Consider the following 17,764-nt stretch of genomic DNA (forward strand, 5'->3'; position numbering starts at 1 on the left):
CTAAGTCCCTCTAAGACTTGCTTAACCTTTTGTACAGTAAATCTGTCTTAAATATTTAAACATCTTCCTACCCCCAAATCCCCAAACACTGAAACATGAGGGAAAACCATGATTTTTTTTTTAACCCCCCTCACTTCAGCCCCAAGGAGCTTTGCCCAGAAGACATGAACATCCTCCAGTCCCATCACTTCCAGCTCTTCAGTCACTCTTCTGAGCAACTGTTCTCTTCATATGCTAAGACACAATGGAAAATGGGATAGTTTCAATCATGCATTACTTTCAAATGTTTAACAAAGACTGCTTTAAAGGAAGCCTTAAACCTTTACTATGGATATGTTATTTCTAATTGGCCGTAACATTTGTGGCCTAATTGTAGCAAACAATCTAGACATTATTAGCCTGTTATTCCTTTGAAAAAACAGGACACTGGAGCCTTGCTGCCTTACTTGGGCTCTTTTTTAGCCTTTACTATTTTAGTTAGCTCTTAGTCATCTCCAAGGTAACAAGGCATGGGATATGTGGGAAAGAGCTGTGATGCAGTAGTGCAAAACACACATAAATGAGACTGTAGGAACATACTTGTTTCTTCCTGCTTTGAAAGGCACACAACAGATTTCTGTGGGGAGCTGGGGCAGCCTTAAACAGCAGCAGAGCCATGTCCAGTGCAAGTGGCAGGTGTACTGTGCTGCGGTCAGGGCCTAGTAATCCACAGCCTGGATAGCTGAGAGTTTGAGTAAAGAAAAAAGACACCAGGCAGGAAATCATTCTTTTGAACTGCTGCTGGAAATAAAAAGCAACAGAGAAAGTAACAACAGAAAAGCACGTGGGCAGGCTTCCTGCCATTTCTGTTTTTATTGTTGGCTTTCTACCCAACAACAGAACCTGGCAGCTGACATGAAATAGCTTTGTTTCCATCTTCATTGCTTGAAATCTCAAAATCACTATGGTAATCCGGATGTTCAGTTCCTTTTGTTACTGCATTTTATTAGTTAGAACTAAAGTAAATGTGTCCGTTAGCTAATATTCTACTGTACTAACAATCTGACTGTAGGATTTCAGCTATCAAGATCCTTTCAAAGGATGGTGTTTTTTCCAAACTAAAACCACAACGTAACAGCTGGCTTCCACAAACTTCTCTCTATACTCATCCAGCAGTAAAAAGAGACATCATTTTGTGTGTACCTTGTACTTCGTGTTGGCATTCACACAATTAAAGGAGAAAACTGCCAGCAAGCTCAGTGCTTGGAGTGCATCATGCTTGCATCAGGCAAGGAAGCTGGGTTTGGAGGACCCCTGGGGTTCCCCAAGGGAAACCAGGAGTGCATAGAAGTTGCCTTGGGCACAGATGCTGCTAATGACACACTCCTGTCCCTTGTAAATGACCTGGTGAAGCACAAGGCAAACATAACCAAGGGATAAGCTAGCAGAACATCCCTGCCTACCTGAGCTCATTAGTTACAGCAGCTGTCTGTCATTTATACCCACCCTTGGCTTGATGCTCCAATCATCACCATCCAGCACTCCAGGAGAGTCAGAATGATCACAAGGCTCTGTTAGAGTGGCTCAGCAGAAGCTCTTCCCAAATTAAGAGAAATAACACATTCACAAATCCCCAGCTGCTGAAAACAAAGTCACTAATTCTGTTATCTATCAGCAACTTGAAGCAGCAATGAATGAACAGAACTCTGTAGCAGCTGAAAGGAGAATGAGACCACAGCAAACAAAACACTGCTCTCAATAGCATCCTAAAAATGTATCTTTGGAAAGAACATAGATACAAGTGTACAGTTCCCATTTATTTTACTTGAATTAAATAAAAAAGTATTTCCCATATTACACTTTTTTTTCATCTGAACCAGTCGTAGCAGAAAGGCAGTATAACCCTCCCACCCCGCTGAAATTTAAACATACCAGTCTGTGGGCCCTGAAAAAGTTTGTATCAATATTACTCCATTGTAGAGTGAAAAGGGCCTCAGAAACAGACTCCATTGCCAGTCCACCATGACTCACTTCTTGTTTAACCCTTCATGGTTTCCACTGTCTGAACAGCACCTAGAACTCTTCTGAGTTGCTGGACTGCTGGACATACATCCCAACAGTAGAAAATCCAAAATGTGTTCTTGCCCAGTGAACACTGGCCCTGCTTGTGAAGTCTGAACAGAGTGCTCTTGTCTAACGAGGCTGGCCAAGCAGTCCTGCTTTAGCTGCCAGAGCTTCATTCTGCTGAATGTGGTACTCCTGAAATCTCATGGAGATCCTCTGTGTCATTTTTAAATACTTCTGTAGGCAGTGGTCTGAGCAAGTCATCTAGAGGAAGAGGGAAACAGAAGGCTTCAAACAGTAACTAAAACACTTCCCCAAAAAGGGCCCAAAATATAATCAAATACAGGGCTAAATGATTAGGTGACTACATCTCATATTCTGTGTCAAGCCTCAAGATGAGGGACCAATTGCACACAGCCTCTCTGTGCAGCAGAAAACACTAAGTTCAGTTTTGAGGGATGTCTGAAACATGTTTTAATATTCATTCTCATATGAAAGTCTTAATGGAAGACATCTCAGATCTAGAAGATATTACTATTTCATCCTTGAGCTCCTCTTGTGAAATTAAAGTATATAAAGCATTTTATTTTGCAATAAATACTAAATCTATTAAATTAGTCTTTTTTCATTCTGTTTACAAACACATACTATTTTTGACAGCCAAATATGGTCTACTGTGTGCTAGCTCATTTCAACCTCTTTTTGACCTTGTTCCTATTAGCTCTATCAGTCATCTTCTGCTTGGCTTGGTTAACCTTCACAAAAGCAACCAGAATACCCTCTGAAGTTCTCTCAGTCAGCTGGACAGGGAAATAAATACCAAGGCCTATTCCATCCATGGTAGTATATTTTAAAATTTAGAGGGTTTGGTGTTTTCTTTTTTTCTTTCTTTAAGTGTAGAGAAAGAGTTTGAGCTTATTTCTGAGCAACAGTTCTACCAATAGGATATTCTGTATCACAGTTCTAAACCTTGCTATCACTGGGAAAGTTAAATTCAGATAGAAAGGAAAGATGACCACTTTGCACGATTGCTAGAAAACCAGAAATTGCTTCAATTCTGCTCAGTATAAAGGGATGTGAAAAACAGAGGCGCTGAAAATGAACAAGACAAAAAAACCCCATGCAGCAGTGCACACTACCCGCCCTTCTCACTCCTTGACCTGGCATCAGCTACAGCAAAACCTGTTAAGCAGGAGTTAAGTCTGACTAGGAAACAAATTCTGGAACTACCCCAAGCCACTTCTCCCAGAGGGCGTGGTGTTTGTGATATGGCGCCCAGGGAAGTCTTGACTTGCAGGGCAGGCTTGCTGTAGGGAAAGAGGTCAGAAGCTGCTTTTTTCAAATACAGAATCTCAAAGGAGATTTATGGAGGTATTCATCTTAATTATTTGATAAGAAACTACAACTTTAAATAGGAACATAGGAATTTCCATATCAGATCAGACCAGTGATCCATCTAGACCAGTATCCTGTTTCCAGCAAGGGCAAGAGCCAGATGCTCTGCAAGAAACCCTGTAATGGATAATTATGAACAAAGCTTCCCATAAGAAAGTTTCTTCCTAGCCTCCATCGTTAACAGATGGCTCCTGTACTGCCAGACATGGTCCCTTTGCAGATCACAGAAGCAAAAAAAAAAGCAGATCAGAATCTAAGAATATTTTTTGTATCTAAATAATCTTAAATTTAATTTCCCTCCAAGGAGCATTCTTTGGTTTTGGTCTTTCATTAAAGACTACATGAACCGTTATTTTTAAAGAAATTCTAGTAACACTTCAGGTAGCAGAAGAAAGTAGTATAATCCTCTACTGGAAATCAAATACCAACCCAGAAAGGTAAAGAGGTTGTGCCGCTAACACTTCTGTCAGTTCTGTTAACTGACACTCCTTGTATTGTTCAAGCAGTTCAAAATGAGTTGGAAAAAGACAGTAATGAGACCTTATCCAGAATAATTCTGACCTCCTGTAGTCAATAAAAATTCCACTAAAGCAGATACAGAGAAGATTAGGGAAACAAGGAATCCTGCCTTGGGAAGCTAAAAAAGCTTTGTTTAGGACAGCAAAACAGAAGCTGGAAGGAGACATGATTTTTGCATGTGCTGAGGAGTTAAACTCCAAGGAGGCTCAAAAACAACGATTAGTTTAAAACTTTTTTTTTTTCCCCTGCCAGCAGAGTCAAGCAAAGGTTATTAGACTTTTAACCACCCAAATTATGAGATTCTGAAACAGCCTCTCAACAGCAGAGGAGAGGCAAAAACCATGCAACTAATCTTATCAAGAGCTTAATCTTTTTTTTTTTTTTGCAGATGACTATGTGATGGAGCTCCCTGCAATGCAGAAAAGTGGATTTAACAGCCAGAGCTTTGGAGGCCCATATTTCTATGACTCACTACAATGCAGGGAATGTGGATAGGTAAACAAGTGTTTCCATAGGATTCTACCTTCAAAGAACGAGATGCAGGCTGTTGGTGGGCAACTTCCATGTCCATAAAGATACCACCCATCAGAAGTTGAGGCACAAGAACCTCCTCTGATAGCTCAGAGAATGAAATACATGGAATTGCAATAAGCAGCCAATATTCACAGTGAGATCGGAAAGATTCCCTCTGTGTGTACACACTGAAAAGACAATACTGACAAAACCTCAAGAGGGCCTAGCCCGTAGTTTGTCTGTAGCTGATGATCTAACACATCAAAAAGCACTTGGCTCTGTTTGTTTGGTTTCTTCTTGTAAACAGACTGTTAGGGTGCAAAGAAGTATTTGTCAGCACCTTTAGACATACTTGGAGAAGCAAAACTACAATCAAGCTATTTCCCTTCCTTCCACTAACTCACTTCTTTTCTCACTTGGAAGCTACATGCCAGACACCTGTACTCCACTAAAGACTGCTAACGAGCTTTTTAGCTATTTGAAAGATCAAAGCTAAGTTGCTTCTGAAATTGGAATGCTACACAGCAGTTCTACCAAAGGGTCATTAAAAGCACAGGAAACATTTACTTACCTCTTCTGGTTTAACCTCTCTGCTAGTGAAATCCTTTATGCAATCCAGGAAGCAGTTTTCTGTAAGTTTATTGTATGTTCCAAGGAACTCCTTGAACTATAAACAAAAATTGAACAGATGAGTATGAAAAAATTCTACATTCATTTCTCATACACAGCTGCATGGGCCATCTGGTGACACTAACATTTAAAGGACAAGTCATTAGAAAAATTTACTATCAGTCTGAAGATTTCAGCACCAAATGCTGCCAGTACTCAAATCAGATACTATACTGTGTCTGTCAATGGTCAAATGTTTAAGTTTTGGTTGCTAAAGAACTAGTCTTAACTCAGATGATAACTTAAACTTTTTGTCCTTCTCCATGCCCCACACCTTTTACTCTATGTGACAAAGTAATATAAGATCTTCAAAGCCACCACTCATGAATAACAGCATCTTACCTGCTTGATCTGATCAGATTCCGATATTTGCCCAGCCATATTCTACCACTGTGATTCACTCACCTATTCTGAAGATAAAAGTAGAGTTTCACACAAAAAGCATGCATATGAACTGCAACATCTTACAACAGAATGGAATTTTATACATCCCTGAAATGTGTTTAAATGCAATTTTGCTAGCAAACTTTCAAGCCATCCACTTGAAGGAGAGTTATCTATTTGAAATGTATCCAGTTAAAAGAACATCCAAGGTAATTTCAGGTATGAAATCTTCCCAGATCCACCTGTTAACTGTTGTCCTTTGAACACTTTTTAAGTGTTCAAACAGTTAAAGTTATTTAAAAAAGGTATTTCATAAATGTTTTCAAGCTCATGAAGTACAACTAGGGCAGAAGTGGGGGGAGAAACAAGCAATAACATTTTCTAGCCTTAAAGTTTTAGCGACTTTAGACATCATCTGTAAAAACAGTAAGGAAAAGAGGCAAGCATGAAATGGTAGCTACTCTGAACAGATGCAGCATAAGCCTGCTTGCATCAGAGAAGCGGATGCCTGGTTTCTATGTAGCTGCATTCTCACAAAACACTTAAACCAGAGCAAATGTTCTGGTCATTGAATATAGTGAAGTAAATGCAAGAAAACAGAAGAATGAGAATGGCCTTAAAGGAAGTGAAGCAGACGAAGAAAAAGGGAAGAATGAACAACCATAGATCCAAGAATTTAAGCAAGCATCCTCAAGGAAGACTCACATTCCTAATCCAACACAGTAAACAAGTTAAGGCTTGAAAGCATCCCTGCAGGTTTCCTAGAAGAATACTGAAAGCTATCTTCCTTTTCCCTTGATTTACATATTATCTAAGACCTATCACAGATGATAATGCAAGCTAACATTACACATTGATAAGAACAAGATCCTTCAGTTTAATTCACTTCAACTTCTGGAAGAAAAGTTAGCACTGAAGTATAATCACTTTGTGAAAAAAGTTCATTTAGCCCTTTAGCAAGGGCTACTTATAATTAATCTTGTATTATGCTTTGCCAAGTTTTGAGCAAGATATTAGTGTCTTAGAAAGCTTAAACTATTCCAGTCTCTTGGCAGTGGGAAGGGAGAGGGTAAGCAAGCCTTCTGATCAAGAAGAAAAAGACATTAATACTTATTTCTGCAATAGAAAGAAAACTAAGCAACTAAAAATAGCACTATGGAGCTTTCACAAGCACATATTCTCCTTACGCCCCCTCCCAGTAGCAGAGTGATTGTAACATCTGCCTCTTAACATTACACTTTGTCACTACCCTGGAAGTCAATTCAGGGATTGGAGGTAAAGAGCACATAGGATTCTTGGATTTTTAGATGGACAGCCCCACAACCAGTCACCCCGGTTACTCTTAAGGAGAGCCTACAGAATATGGTTGCTCAGAAAAAACAAGGCATTACCCAGGTTAATATAAATCTCTAACTTGTTTTATGAGAGGCAGACATGACTGTCATCTGGGACAACAACTAGTTAAAATGGATAGCAACTCCATTCTCATTTCTCAGCCTGTTAGAAGAAAAAATTAGTGACAATTCTACAAAGTCAGTTTTAACTAGATTATTAAACAGAGAGTGAAAAACCACAGAGAACAGGAAAGGCTTCTGTCCTCTCCCAAGCACAGAAAGCTAAAAGCTTCAACTGTCAGTGCCCTTTTCTCACACTTAGTATTGCTTCACTGTGCTTGTTTACACCAAACCTGATCTTTTGTTCTTCTGTGCCTAGTTTGGCAAGCTTAAAATTGCCGTTTTACTGAACTGCAGTTCCACGAAGCTTTTACACTTGGGAAATAGCTCTGATTTAAATCAGCACAATGGCGCTATCTGATTTTAAATGTCTGAATCACTTGTCCTTCTACAGGTGTTTTACACTTTCGACACAGCGGGCAGTGAAATTACATCGCTCTACTGCACCTCTTCAGTAGCTATAAATTACAGACAGCCGCCTTAACATCTAAAAATGCGCTACCTGAATGTTCCCAGAAATCTGCATACCTGGTTTATTCTTAAAGTATGTTAAATGTATAATTTCAAGTTTTCCTGTTGTTTATCCCCTTTCCCTCCAGCCTGTGAAACAAGAAAAAAAGCCCCATTACAGGGCTTGGCACCTTGACTAACACACCACACAGCTTCTTCCATAGCTGCTCAGACAACTCCAGTGTGCTTCAGGTTTAAGCCCACGCAGCCTGGATTACTTTCCTCTGGGCTAAATGTCATTTGAAAATTCGGCATTGCATTTTTAAACACGTCACACAGAAGGAAGCAGGTATTTCTGAATAATCCTCTGCAACAAGGGCCACATGGCCTGGATATGCTGGTTCACCAGGAAAGCAGCAACAGCTGGGATGTCTCCCTTCTTGAAGGGCCCTGGATCTCTTCCAAATATGTTTTGATGTTCTAAAGAGACACTCTTAAAATAAGCCTCCCTGAGCAAAATTAGCAGTTAAGGATAACTTGAGGTTTTGATTTTTCATAGTTAGGCGTAATGGGCTTTCCATCCTCTTTCCACAGATAATAAAAGCTTTAGCCTGTTCAAACTTATTCTCTATGCAAGATCCATCCCAGCTCCCAGCCCTTTTTTAGAATCTGGAAAATGCCTCTAATATTTCCTTCTGCTGCAGCTGCCACTCCCATTGCCATGGAAACATGAAATCACTACAGAGCAACAAGCTTTACCTTTTTAAAAAAAGCTGTTTATTAAATAAAAGCAGTGATTAAGTTGAAGATTCCTAGCTAACCTGGGTCAATCATCTGTTTCCACGGCAGGAGGAACAGGAGCCAGAACTCTTCTAAAACTTCTTGTGTGGGAATACAGCTTCCCCAGCTGTATCTCCAGACCTTGGGAAGCAGAAGGCTCATGAACATGACTCGTAAGCACTGGTAACTGGAACAGAGCTTTTGATTATTATTACTATACTGCTGGGTGGCTGAAAAGCCTGCCTCCATTTAACAGCCTGGAGTTCTTACAGGTGAAACATGCACTGTAAACTACAGCAAGGAAGTTTTTTCCACCGATGTCATCAACATTAGTGTCTATTACCTAATCTTGAGTCAACAGTATCCTTTCCCATGGAAACTAAACAAGCCCTGTGTTTTGTGTTTGTGGTTTCCCCCCCCCCCCAACCTTTTTGCAAGGAGATACATTTTATTGGGGGAGGGGTCTGTGGAGAGACACCATAAATCCATCACACTTGGTATCCTGATTAACTGACTTAGATGTAGGTACAACCTACTTATACATAGAAGGCTGTAATTTTTTTTTTTAAAACCTTCACTTCCAACTGTACACACAGAACACCACACAAGTGTTTCTGCATGTGTGTAAAAGGGAAAAAGAAGAATAAAAATACCAAGTCAAAGAAACAAGTCAAGATAAAGTACCCACAGCTTGTAGAGAAAGTGGGTTTTATAGTTGGGAATTACTAGGCTAGAACTTGATTGACATCAGATTAAAAAACCCTCATTGATTTACAGAGCTCTTTTACTGAATTTAATCAAACTACAAATACCTATAAAAACCAGCAGGCTGCTAAACTAATCACATAAAATTCAGGGCAAGAGGCAATTTAACACCAAACTCCTGGTGCTGTGTGCCTGGGCAACCAACCCTCCATCCTGCACCCGCCCAGCGAGGCAGCAGTGACTGGTCAGAAGGTGGATGTATAATACCATGTACCTGATGCAGATGCACAGCTTGTTGTAATTTGCTATCTCATAGCCACGGGCTAGACCCTGCTCTGAAGAAAAAAAGGTCAATGGTAGAAAAGGTCTTCTAACACCAAATACGAGTTAAGATTGTAAGTCTGAAATCAGACACCCCGAGAGCCTCTTTGAACAAACTGAACACACAAGGGGGTTCTGTCCTGAGAGAAAAATCATTATTTTTCCATAAGCGGTCTCCTATTTAAGTTAGATTAGGCCTGGCTGATACTTGTGACCCCGTATGATCAAAAGCTAACCTGGAAATAAAACAATTTCATCTTGATTTGGTTTGTTGGGGTTTTTTGGGTTGGTTTTTTTTTTTTTACTACATCCTTCCGTCCTTGCTTTCAAGGGCACCTTGAGCTTCCCCACCTCGCTGAGCCAAGCCCCAGCCCAACAGACCCAGCGCCCGCCAGCCCGGTGCGGGCACACGAGCGCGCCCCTTCCTCCCCACCCGAGCCGAGGAAAAGACGCCCCGGCACTAGGAAAATACCCGAAAAGGGACGGGTTTTTCTTCATCCATGGGGCCTTTTCCGTCCCGCCCGCCCCGCAGCGCCTCTCCCGGTAACGGCCGCACCTGACGGCTGACCCCGGCCCGCCGCCCCCGCAACGCTGTACTTCCTCGCCGCAGGGCCCGCCGTGAGGCGAGGCGGCGGGGCCACGCCGGGCAGGCGGTCCCTCCCGCCCGGAGCGGCCTCCTCAGGAGTGCCGCCGCCCGCGCGCACTCACCCGCACCGCCACGAGCTCGGACCGCGCGGGGGAGAGAGGCCCGGCCGCAGCAGGCCTACCGGCCCCGCCGATTCGCCGCGGGGCGAATCAGCGAGCACAGACTTACCGACGGCTTTACTCTCTTCACCGAGGCGCAGCGCTCTTATCTGCCCCCCTCGCTGCCCTACGGGAAGCGGGCGGGGCTCGGGCGCAGGTTTCCTTCCGGACACTATTTAGGAGCGGACCGCGCGCAGGCGTGAAGGGGGCATAGGCGGGCGCCGTTGCCATGGGAGCGGGCGCTTCCGGTGCGGGTGGCGGGGAGCGGGGCGGGCTGCGGTGGGGCTCTCCGTCCCTCAGGCCGCCGGGGAGGGCAGGCGGGCAGGCGTGCCGGCGTGCCCGGGACGCGGGGGGGAACCGTTCCCCGGAGCCTTCAGGCCGCTTTCCCTGCGTGGGGGCAGGCGGCGGGGCGGCTGCCGCCGCCGTAGCGCCTAGCCCGCGGGGACGGCCTCTTTGTCAGGGTGCTGCTTTTGCACTCCCTTCCAGAGCTGCGCGATGAGATCCTCATGGAAGCGGAAAGCAACTCCAGCCTCAGCCAGGACTCCCTGGCCAGTGTCACGGCGGGCGACGTGCTCATTCACTCCACTAGTGTCCACAGGGAGAAGCCCATTGAAAGTGTGACAGGAGTTGGTGGCCGTATGAAAAAAGTGACGATCGCTGTCAAGAAGCTTCGTGAAGTGGTTTCTCCCCTCCAGGCAGCTGATGCGGCTTTGGCTGGAGACGGAGCACCCAGCGTTCCTCCAGCCGAGTTGGCAAACAGAGCTCCGAGGCGGGGAGTAACCCACGGCACCCCCCGCAGCGCGGCACCAGGTGCGTGATTTACCGTGGGTGTTCAGCTTAGGTTTGAGGTAAAATCGCTGTGTAGTGTTTTCAGTCATGTAGTAGTTTTATAATTACGGAATTTTTGTATTCTGGTACTGCAAATAGCAGCACTCTTTCAAAAGTTGTGTTTGTTTTCCCGGACTTTGTTTTGCCCATGAAAATCGAGTTGGGCAGGGAGAGGTGCGCAGTCAGAGCTCCGGTAACAGATCTCCAGTCTTGACTCCAGAGTCCTAGTCCTTAACTATGAGGCAACTCTCACCTTTATCAGAAAAGTCATGACTGTCATCGTGACATTTCACAAATATACTAAGCAGGAAGGTTTTAGGCAGCGTCAGAGAATAAAACAGTGTACTCATGCAGGGACCTAAACGACATAGTTAAGAAGATTGATGCCTTCCCAGTCTGTCACAGTTTTTAATGCAGTTTGTAGGTCATCCTTTTAGACACCATATGAATCTCTTCAATTTTATGCCCAAAGTATAGTCAGCAGACAAATCTGTGCCTAACAGAATATTGTGCCTGCCAGCAGACAGCTCTGAGTAGTCCCAATATTTTGGTCTTTTTTGTGTTTTCATGGAGTTTTGTGAATTATTTCGTGGTTTTATACTGGGAGAGAGATAAAAAGTCTTTTAAACACTTCTCTTTCTCTGCTTCTTTAAAGATTATTTTTTTCTCGAGAGCTTGAGCTAGTAGATATTCAAGCTATAGCTGTACAAGCTTGGTTTTATAAAGAACTGTTTATCGGACACTTGAAAGGTAATAAATATTGAATGTTGGAAGCAGACATTCTGAGAAAGTCATTCAGCTCTAGTCTTTTAATTTGCAGAGTTTTTGCAGGTTTTATGGAACAATATGAGTTTCAGAGCTGATCAGTTAAACAACTATTCAAAAAACTCAGGAAAAAAAAAGCTTCCCTGCTATCTACCACGACTTTAAATTTTACTTGTTAAAATTATTTTTCTTACCTTGTAGTCTTGGAAAGCAAACAAACAAACCCTACTCCTACTCCTCCTAAACCCCAGCTGCTTCACACAAACAACATATGCTGGTACTGCCTGTACCATTGAAGCTCGCATAGATGAGAAAACAAAATGAAAAAAATAAATTGCATCCTTTTCTGTAACTTTTTTTTAAAAAACTATTTGTAGTAGTATTAAGTAAATAATTTAAGTCTTTTTTTAATAGAATGAGACTGTGGTGATGTACCATGTACTCTTCAAATTCAAGACTGACACAATCTGTGCTGCTTATCTAGTTAGGTAGAATATTCATTTTGTTTGTTCAAAATACATATCAATTACAGTCTTTGGAGTTTGGGAAAGGGATTTTGGGGTCAAGGTTCAAACACCTTCAAAAGATGTTATTTTTATAGTGTTAGGAAAACATACTAGTCTCTGACATAACTAAAATGTGTACTGTCCTCAGTGTCCTTCTTTGGTAAGGTATGTTATCATACAATTGTCTGTCTAGACAAGTAGCTTTCTATGTTTCTATGATCTTTAGACATGAATTTGAGCTAGACCTTGTTGATTTTTTTAATGCTCTTGTTTTTCAGAGACTTTTTCCTATATTGTAGAACAAATCTATAATCCAGGCTCACAGAATTCATTAATGTTTGTATGCTTCAGCTTGATGGCTGTGGTCATTTGTGTTACGGAAGTCATTATGTTTAGATATTTAAAGATACAGACAGAGGAAATGTTGAGATTTGGGTTAGTCAAGGTATACTGAAAATGCATAAATAATCATTATGATCACAGTAAAACTGCTTTTATTTTAGGAGTCCCGAGTACTAAAGGACGTCCAGAACATCTCCTTTCAGCAGAAAATTCTACAGAGCCCATGTTTTTATCACAAATGGTAAGAAAAGTTACTGTTGCTTCCTGCAATCCCAGATGAAGGGAACAGCATTTTTCTCAAAGTTGTAGCTTCTGTAAAAGCATAGCAAATCTTTGGCTCAGCTCCTGCACAGTAACTGTGCAGCTGCTTTCCTCTTTGAGTTGCTGCTAATGTGATATTAATGCTGAAGTGTTTGGAGGAGCTTTGTTTACCTGTTGCATAGTAAATACCAAGGTTTGTTTTTAAATTTTAGTGTAATTCTTCCTTTGAAAAAGTGGTTACACATGGCACAATGTTTGTTAGAAAAAACTAAAACTTCTTGTAGATTTTTTTTTCTCTTTGTATCATAGATAATGAAATGGACATCAATTTATATGGAACTCTTTAATACTTAAAATTGAAAGATTTATTTCCTTGTGATTTTTTTGTTGTATCTTACATACAGTGGAGACTTGTCTCTAGGGCATCCATACTGTGATGAGCATGCATGAGGATAAAATTCACCTATGCTGTGAAAGGATTGCAGTAAAGTTTCTGCATGTAGTAGTAGACCTAGTGAGCTGAACAAAAGTCTCAAAACAATGGTGGAGTACTCCACTATCAAATAAGGTTAAGTAAGAGATTTTTGCGTTCCTAACTTGCCTCTGTGACTCCTCACAGACTTGGATTATTCATAGATTGCACTTAAAGAAAATTCAGTCCCTTCAGTTCTACAGTGTTACGTGTGCTTAATTCTGTGTGATGGGTAATCCTGGATTGTTTGAGATTAGCAACTTGTATAAACTTAAACATGTGTAGTTTCACTACTACTTCAGCCATAAATGAGGAGAGTATACTTAATCAGCACTTAGAATACTTACTTTTAATTTGAATTGTGTTTCTAGGTTTTTTGTCCCTAAAACGTCATGTGAGTTCTTGATTTCAAAGTCCAGATGATTCTGTGGTAGAGGTCTTCACATGTTTTGTTCCAAGACCTTGTGTTAGTGTGTAGATGTGTTTACGTTTGCGTATTCAGCAATTCCATCTGCTTCTAAAAATTTGGCTGCTGATACTAGAGGCTTTGATGTATGCTTTTCTGCTCTTCTTGTTCTGAAGGATTATCCTAGAGAAGCTGCAGTACAAGAAGATCCTTCACTGCTACTGGAAGATAGCAGAAGACCTGAAGGTAAGACACATTGCTGTACTGCTACAGCCCTTGTTTTTGTAACAAAACTGATTAATTAGAGGAAAAGGCAGTTTTGATTTTATCTCAAATATTTTTCTTCAACAGAAATTTTTCAGTGAAAATATTCAAAGGTTTCTTTGATAAAAAGACAATAATTGTGATTTATGTTCTTAAATTTTGCAAATTTTACTTCAGTCTTGCTGGTATAACACTAGCACATGTCGCTGTTGTGATGAACTGAGAGGGACTTCTACCAGTGCACCTGAATGTTGAGATTCCTTTTGCTAATCAAACTATTCATGTCTCTGAATAGGGAATTTGGTGGGGGGGACCTTGTTTGGATGCATTTTCCTGTTGTGAGTAATTGTACTACAAATGCATATTTTTCTGCAAGTAACCTACGCCATACAAAGTATATTTTTAATCCTTAAGAACCTAAGAAATCACGTTGTCGATGCCTTTTCCATTAACTTCTGAATCTGCCAGTGAGTTTCAATCAGATTTGGGGAAGTGAAGACTTTTTAAAGAAAATACACTTCTGCAGGTTTCTTGGATATCTGTGGCTGTGTAGAGGAAAGAAACACAAATCAATACCCTCACTTAAGGCCAAAAAGCAATGCTTTAGTTTCCTCTGTTACTCTCACAGAGGCAGCAGCTAGCTGACTTATCAGCATATGTGTACTAGCTGTGTGTAATTAACAGTAGAGAAACACCAAACCTGCTACATCTTGGGTTGTTACCTCTGCCCAGGAAACAGTGGATGAAGGAGAGCCTGCAGTCCTTTTAGGATAATGTAAAGCTATTCAGAAAATTTGTTGTTATTTATGATGCCCGTGGGGAAATATTCATATCACAGTTGTATTTTTTTCTAAATTAATTTTTTTTCAAGTTAGAATTTGCAGGGTTTTATTGAATGGGTTGTCTGAGCTCAAGTTACCATTTATATGGCATTTTTCTCCAAATTTTATGAAGGTGAGATATTGTCATTTTCATAGCATACCAGAATATATGTTATTGATACCAACATTCAATACTAGATAAAATTGTGTTAAATGAAGCCTACCCTTACTCTCATCATGATTTAAGTCTGCTCCTTAGTGCAGGGAAACAATTTGTTATTGCAACAGATAATGTCGTTTGTGCTGGCAACACATTCTATGCAGCAAAATTGTACACGTTGTTGAAATAATACTTCCTATCTACCTCTAAAATAGACATTTTGTGTCAGTTAATCTGACAAAGTCTGTTTTATGTCCTTCCCCACAGATGATGTTTTTATTTCTCAATATGCTACTGGCCAGAAAGAGGCTTTGAGAGCGGTGTTAAAGCAGAAGTAAGTATATATTGCTGTTAGTGTCTCAGCTGTTCTGTTTGTGTGCAGGTATACTACTTCAGTTTCTGGCAAAATGCATAGCTGTTAAGGAAAAAGTATTCTTTATTGTGTTCTGTTAGTATTCTTTTTCTCTCTCTGAATGTGTTTTCAGTTTATTTTATCATTCAGAGCTCTCTGGAGTATCTTGTTTATTTTACATATTTTTGGTATGCCTTTAGACTATTTGAATTAATAATTTCATGATACAAGAGTCACACAAGATCTGCTGTGATAGATAATTCTTTTCATGCCAAAACCATATAATATTTTTGAAGACAGATAAGGACACATGCTGTTTATCCATAGGCTGGAAATCTTGAAGATCAGAAATTTAGGTGGACTTTGCTACTAGTACATTGAACTTTGCAAAATACAACCTGTAAACATATTCTTTGTTGTGGTTGCAGTCATGACAGGGAAATGCCTTTTATGTTAGAATCTGTAACATAATCCTGAGAAATTGCTCATGTCATGCTGAAAGATGAGAATAAAATGGTTTCTTAGGTGTTAAGAGCTTCAAGGAAAAATGGTTATGTAAGTAGTGATGTCAATTCTACGTGTGGGAAATTATTTGTTTGGAGGGGTTATGGAGAAAACAATGCTATTTACAGGCATTTGTTTGTTTACAGAACTCAAAATACTCCTGTACTTAAGGAGGTGAAGGTACAGCTCTTAGGAGATGCCTCCACAGAAAAAAAGGGAAATGTTGGTCAAGACACCAGGTCAACACACATGGAAGTTGATTCTGCAACAACCATTGCGGCAGCAACTGCTGCTGCCGTTGCTACTACAGCTCCGCTTCTTAAAGTGAGTAAATAGCTTGTGGTAATAGTAGTTCTTTATCCACTTAGAATAGTAAATGTTGAAACTGTTGGTAGTAGAGCCAGAGAGACTGAATGTGTCTGCTTACTGTTTTCTTTGCGTTGGTGATCTCAGGCTTACTGACCAATCTACCAGAGAGAACTAATTTAGATTTGGCTAAATGGGCAAATGGACAGAGACCATTTGATTTATCTTTTAGAAGAATTTCATAGTATTGCTAAACCACCAAACTTTAGGGCTAACTAGGATTTTATTTGTTTCTTTTGGGAAGCAAATCATTGCATGATGATGGGAAGGATGTTTTGTTCTCTTCATGCTTGCACCTCTTCTGCAGTAATGTGTTTTCCCTTTTGGTGTTTCCCCCCCCCCCGCCCCCCCTTGCAGGTTCAAAATGATTTGGAAGCAAAAGTTAACTCAGTTTCAGCATTACTTCATAAACTACAGGAGACAGACAGACAACTGCAGCGTGTTGCTGAACAGCAAACAAATATGAAGACTCAACATGAGAAGCCCCACTGTCATGAAAGAGTCAGTGAGCTTGAAAAACAAATGAATGCTTTCATGGTGCAACGGATTCAGCATTTGGAAAAGTTACAGGAGCAACAAATGAATATTCAGGTATCTAAGTAACAATGCAGAAGCTTTAGCTTAATAATTTCTTCTGTAGCTCAGTGTTAATGTTATAGTAATTCAGATTATATCTTAGTATTAGAAAGAAAGAAAGATCCAGTGGCCAGCACATGAGCTTAGGGCTTTTTGGGGAAAGTTTTATTTCTGGTTCTCTCCCAGATAATCTGCTCCCCTCCCGCCCATAATTTTTGTGTCTGTGGAAAATAAATGCAAAAATTATGAAATGTTCTCATTCCCACTAAGAAATTGTTTAGACCTTTGTTAATTGAAGAAACTTTCATTTAATAAGTAGCCAGTCAGATTAAAAATCTAAGAACAGTTATAAATTGTTTCTTTGGAGAGTCCTGTGAGCTTTTTGAAAGGCAAAATAATGTCCAAGTACGTCTGTGTTCCGAGGTTGTTGTAAATGACTCTTGTCTCAAACAGCATGTCAAAAATCTGATTAATATGATTACATGGCAAGTATTCATGCTTAGAGTTTTACTTGGGGAAACTAATGCATATATCAGAAATACATTGTAATTTTGTCTCTTAGTCTTGTCTCATTAGCTCTGCAGTCAACGCAGGTGGCTTACAGCAAATTCACCTACCTCCCTCCAGTCTCATGACAAAACAGTCTGAGAAGCCAGAACAGCAATTGCTTACTAACGGACTGTCTTCCTGTCAGAGGGGTTTATTTCCTACCAGTGGTCCACCTGCCCAAGGTGAAGACAAATTCCTAATATTTTACTTCCACTGTCAGTTTTGCATTAATTTTATTTCCATTAAAGTGGAATGTGTATTACATCAATAATGAGCAGTAAACATTTCTTCTGTATAAATGACTTTATTGCCTAGTATACTATATAACGTGTACCACTTATTCTGAAAATGTTCCAGTTTAAATTAAAGTGAGAGTTCGGTATTTACTAACTGCTTAGTCTGCACCAAGAGAGGCCTAGACTTAGCCTAAAATAATCTTACTGAGAAATGATCTATGTGGAAGCTTTTAATGAACTAGCTCATGCTATGGTTGGGGTTGTTTTTTTTTTTTTTGATCCCTTTATAATAGCTGTTGTAAGTATAAAGCTTTCTTCCTGTTTACTTTTTAACTACTTCTGTAATGTTTTGCATTTTTGTGAAAAATTCATAATGTTG

General features: G+C 40.5%; 2 protein-coding genes across 4 annotated transcripts in view; one reads left to right on the forward strand and one right to left on the reverse strand.

The window, feature by feature from the left end:
* Positions 1–1,783: 1,783 nt before the first annotated feature.
* Positions 1,784–9,982, reverse strand: TIMM9 (translocase of inner mitochondrial membrane 9). Of its 3 annotated transcripts, XM_059819388.1 has the most exons (5): positions 9,187–9,392; positions 8,249–8,348; positions 5,482–5,549; positions 5,042–5,137; positions 1,784–2,307 (listed from the first exon to the last, which is right to left on the reverse strand). In XM_059819388.1, exons 3-5 carry the CDS (start codon positions 5,518–5,520, stop codon positions 2,173–2,175), a joined length of 270 nt encoding a protein of 89 aa, XP_059675371.1. In that variant the 5' UTR covers positions 5,521–5,549; positions 8,249–8,348; positions 9,187–9,392; the 3' UTR covers positions 1,784–2,172. The 3 variants fall into 3 exon arrangements, with proteins under 3 accessions (XP_059675371.1, XP_059675370.1, XP_059675372.1); XM_059819387.1 differs by lacking the exons at positions 8,249–8,348; positions 9,187–9,392 and adding an exon at positions 9,942–9,982; XM_059819389.1 differs by lacking the exons at positions 8,249–8,348; positions 9,187–9,392 and adding an exon at positions 9,706–9,724.
* A 501-nt stretch (positions 9,983–10,483) lies between these two features.
* KIAA0586 (KIAA0586 ortholog) overlaps positions 10,484–17,764 on the forward strand; it is a 73,332-nt gene continuing 66,051 nt past the window's right edge. Inside the window, exons 1-7 of the mRNA XM_059819288.1 lie at positions 10,484–10,787; positions 12,580–12,659; positions 13,734–13,803; positions 15,070–15,136; positions 15,805–15,982; positions 16,382–16,615; positions 17,163–17,331. Coding sequence (XP_059675271.1) covers positions 10,484–10,787; positions 12,580–12,659; positions 13,734–13,803; positions 15,070–15,136; positions 15,805–15,982; positions 16,382–16,615; positions 17,163–17,331 — 1,102 coding nt within the window. The remainder of the gene's footprint in view (positions 10,788–12,579; positions 12,660–13,733; positions 13,804–15,069; positions 15,137–15,804; positions 15,983–16,381; positions 16,616–17,162; positions 17,332–17,764) is intronic.

This window comes from Gavia stellata, chromosome 7, assembly GCF_030936135.1.
Source record: "Gavia stellata isolate bGavSte3 chromosome 7, bGavSte3.hap2, whole genome shotgun sequence".
NCBI lineage: Eukaryota > Metazoa > Chordata > Aves > Gaviiformes > Gaviidae > Gavia > Gavia stellata.